Raw genomic sequence first — 3344 nt, forward strand, 5'->3', positions numbered from 1 at the left:
CCAAACCGAGCTCAGTGGTAGTGAATATGTCGTGCATGGCTGCCGATCATGCGAAAGGTACAAGGATCAAAGACCGTCTTGTACACCCGATGAATCTCGGACAACAGACTTCGCTCTGCACGTCCTACAGCTTAGCTCCGACTTGGAGAAACACTCTAGAGGAAGTCTTCAAGATAACTCTCTTGCTCAATTTTGGTATCCTGAAAGCATATTTCCTACACAATAATCATGAATCATTCACATTATGAAAAGAATAGTGCAGTAAAATGATGGGACATGGACACTACCACACAATGCGCTTTCCTGCATCGGTAGCAAATGCTTGCATACGCCATTACGCGCGAAAACTCGTGAAACTGTGGCCCTCCGGCTTACTTCTAATTTCCAACTCCCTTAGCCGAGTAAGTACTATGTAGGGCGGCATTACCACTCATCACAGCCAGTCACCGTCATCGGTCCAAGCGTGTGGAAATTCAACTGAGAACATTTAGTTTTTTTTGCACTTTGCCTGAGTAAACCTCTGATGGTGAGACGTCAACAGGTAACGCTGGCACCAATCCCACGATTACGGAACACTGGTTGATGTTTATCAAAGCCCGGCCTCAACATTGCAAAATCTTGGTCATGCTCGCCATCCCACCTACCCTAGATTACGAATGCCTAGAAATGATCGTCTGGCAGCGACAGGCCGAGCCGGCGTTGGAATTGTACAATATGCGATAACAGGGCTGCTCCGCTCGGTTGGATCTGGCAAACAGCGAGGAGTTCAAGGACCCCTAGCATGGCTATAGCCCCGTCAAAATAATGGATACAGTTACGACATACACCCTATTTCTAAGATAAATACAAATGGAAATAGCTGCGCTACTCATAGCTGGGTAAATAAATCCACAAGTTGTCAAGACTAAGTGATAAAAGTAAGAGAAACGACCAACAGCTTGGGTGTATTCAGTGCGGTGGCAACTAGAAAACTGCCTCGGATTCCGCCAAAACACCCGTGACAATGTCATCTTTTATTAAATCGTAATAGTCAAGCTGTAGCACTCTTTCGATGCAGGGCTGCCACAACCCCAGGAAGCACGAGGGTTCAAATATTGCCAGGTTGCCCAAACCGAGATAGGAGTAGCCGAGTTGCCGTGACTGGGTTCGAACCACGGACCTTCCAGGCAGCCAGTTCGTGCTCTACCCACGTCAAATTCATCTTCTGGAGGTGGGTTATTCACATCCTCGTCTGAAAATAAACTACTAATCAATTACCGAGAATTCCTTTGTTCGTAACTTCAACCCCCAGAACTGGGTTGGCACAGACAATTCAGACTGCAAGGTAGATTCAAGAGCTCATCAATGAAGAGTGATGTTGTTGTACACCCGATCAAACCTGTGACAGCATTCGGGGGCTGATTAGTCCAGTACCAGACTAAAAAAGCAAAATCCCTCAAAAGGGGACACTCAGCGAGAGAATGTTCCAGAGTGCGAGGTTTTGTGGGTATACGCAGTGCGAGATTTTATCCAAGGTCGAACTGTTTTAGGCAACCAGGCAGGAATGACGTTTTGGGGCTCGACTTTCCCAGAATAGGTTTAACGAACACTCTGTCAAACAGGAAACTTGATAACCTGTTTCGAAAACCTAGCCACCCTCCAATATTTGTGCTTGATGAGGGTTAGCATGCGAAATTGGATAAAGGACAAAAAGTAATCCTCCCCAGTGTTGCACTGTGTCGGTGAATATTTCAGTCGGCTCATCACAACGCTGACCGCAGACTTGAATGTGGCATCGTAGACATGAAAATCTATAAATTCCCACACCGTTGTGCCAAAAATGCAGCTTCGGATATGAGAACAAAAGTACTTGTAGATCACCGTATCAAGCATGAACTTCCGAGCCAGCCAATAAACTGTCAGCGTGAAAGCAGATAAAATTCTGGTACTGAGCAGAATCGGTCTCTCCGTAACATCCTGCGCATGTGGCGACAGGCGAATGTTGGTTACCTGTGCTTTAGGAAGCGATTTCGCACCTGATGCCAGCATGGATTAGTCTACAGCCTGATAAACAAGTCTCCCAATCTCCAACCTATTGGCCTAAAAATGTTGAGCTGAAACGAAAAAATCGAATAAAAATCATACAGCTGTGACACTTTTTCGGTGCCTAGCTGCCATGCCACCCGAGGGCTGGGATACTGTCAGGTTCCCCAAGCCCAGACAGGGGGAGTCGAGAGGCAGAGGTCGGGTTCGAACCACGGGCCTTCCGGTCGGTAAATTCGCGCTCTAAACACTGAGTCATCTAGCTAGACCGAAAAGTCTCGGAGAGAACAATCTGAAAAAAAACGCCCACAAAAGCGGCTCAACCGACGACCAATCACGGCAACAATTCCTGATTTGAAGCGTGATCTGGTGGTTCGAACTCAAAATTCCTCATAAAGCAACGTAGTACAATCATATTAACAGTCTGAACTAGTTCACGTAATATTCACAAGTCGCAATGAATGACGGGGGATAAGAGGTAAAAAAATCAACAACTGAGCGTCATAGTGACAGAGCTGAAATCGAAAGAAGCGCTGTCGTTCGCTTCAGCAAGACGCCCTCAGTAACAACGCGAATTACGACTACGGACACAAGAATTTGTAAATGACCGACAATCTGAGATTTACCTAATTGAGTATATAGAGTTTTTATTGGATAATTACGCTTCCCTAACAACACGGGGGCTGTGATCAACTGCGGAGAAGACAGTCTAATCGAGGAATCGGCGACCTACAAAGACGTTGAAGGGTTATTCGAGCAGCACCAAGTTTATCTGACAAATAGTGAACATTCCGCACAACATCACTGTCACAAAACTGAACATACAGAGGGCAAACGATAACTCATAAAAAATCTACGGACTGAGATATGTAGTAGAAGATGGGTTCATATAAGACCCGGAAAATCGGTTCGATACTGTCAACTGCTTCCGGTAAAACCTGGCAGCCGATGTTGAGTGTGCGATGTCTGGGTTGATGGAGAACAGTCTGACAGGCCCGTGCGCATCGCATTTCAACGGCGATACAGATGCATAACTATGCACCTAATACTAAAGTGAAATTTAGTGCAGGAACGCACACACACACGCGACGTGACATGATGATAACCATTTTTCAAGAATGATGCGATACAACACGTGCCGGCGATCGATAGTGAGTAGCGAGAGATTGTTTACTTGAGGAGACATCAACGTTCCAGTAACGGAACGCTGTTTGTGTTCCAAAATGAAACAAAATGATAGACAGAATCGCCAAACAGCATAACCAACCCTATTTAAATTCGGAGGAAATCAGTAGCATATTAGCGTACATATGGCTTTACTT

At 45.7% G+C, this 3344-nt stretch overlaps 1 protein-coding gene across 1 annotated transcript; it reads left to right on the plus strand.

Annotated features, from left to right (window-relative positions):
• Nucleotides 1-1030: 1030 nt before the first annotated feature.
• On the plus strand, nucleotides 1031-2131 carry T265_14437 (hypothetical protein; the record flags this gene model as incomplete). Its single annotated transcript, XM_009173620.1, has 2 exons — nucleotides 1031-1214; nucleotides 2001-2131. Coding segments are annotated over 2 exons (312 nt in total), but the record flags the coding sequence as incomplete, so codon positions are not given.
• Between the last annotated feature and the right edge of the window lie 1213 nt (nucleotides 2132-3344).

Source organism: Opisthorchis viverrini (assembly GCF_000715545.1).
Source record: "Opisthorchis viverrini unplaced genomic scaffold opera_v5_194, whole genome shotgun sequence".
Lineage (NCBI taxonomy): Eukaryota > Metazoa > Platyhelminthes > Trematoda > Opisthorchiida > Opisthorchiidae > Opisthorchis > Opisthorchis viverrini.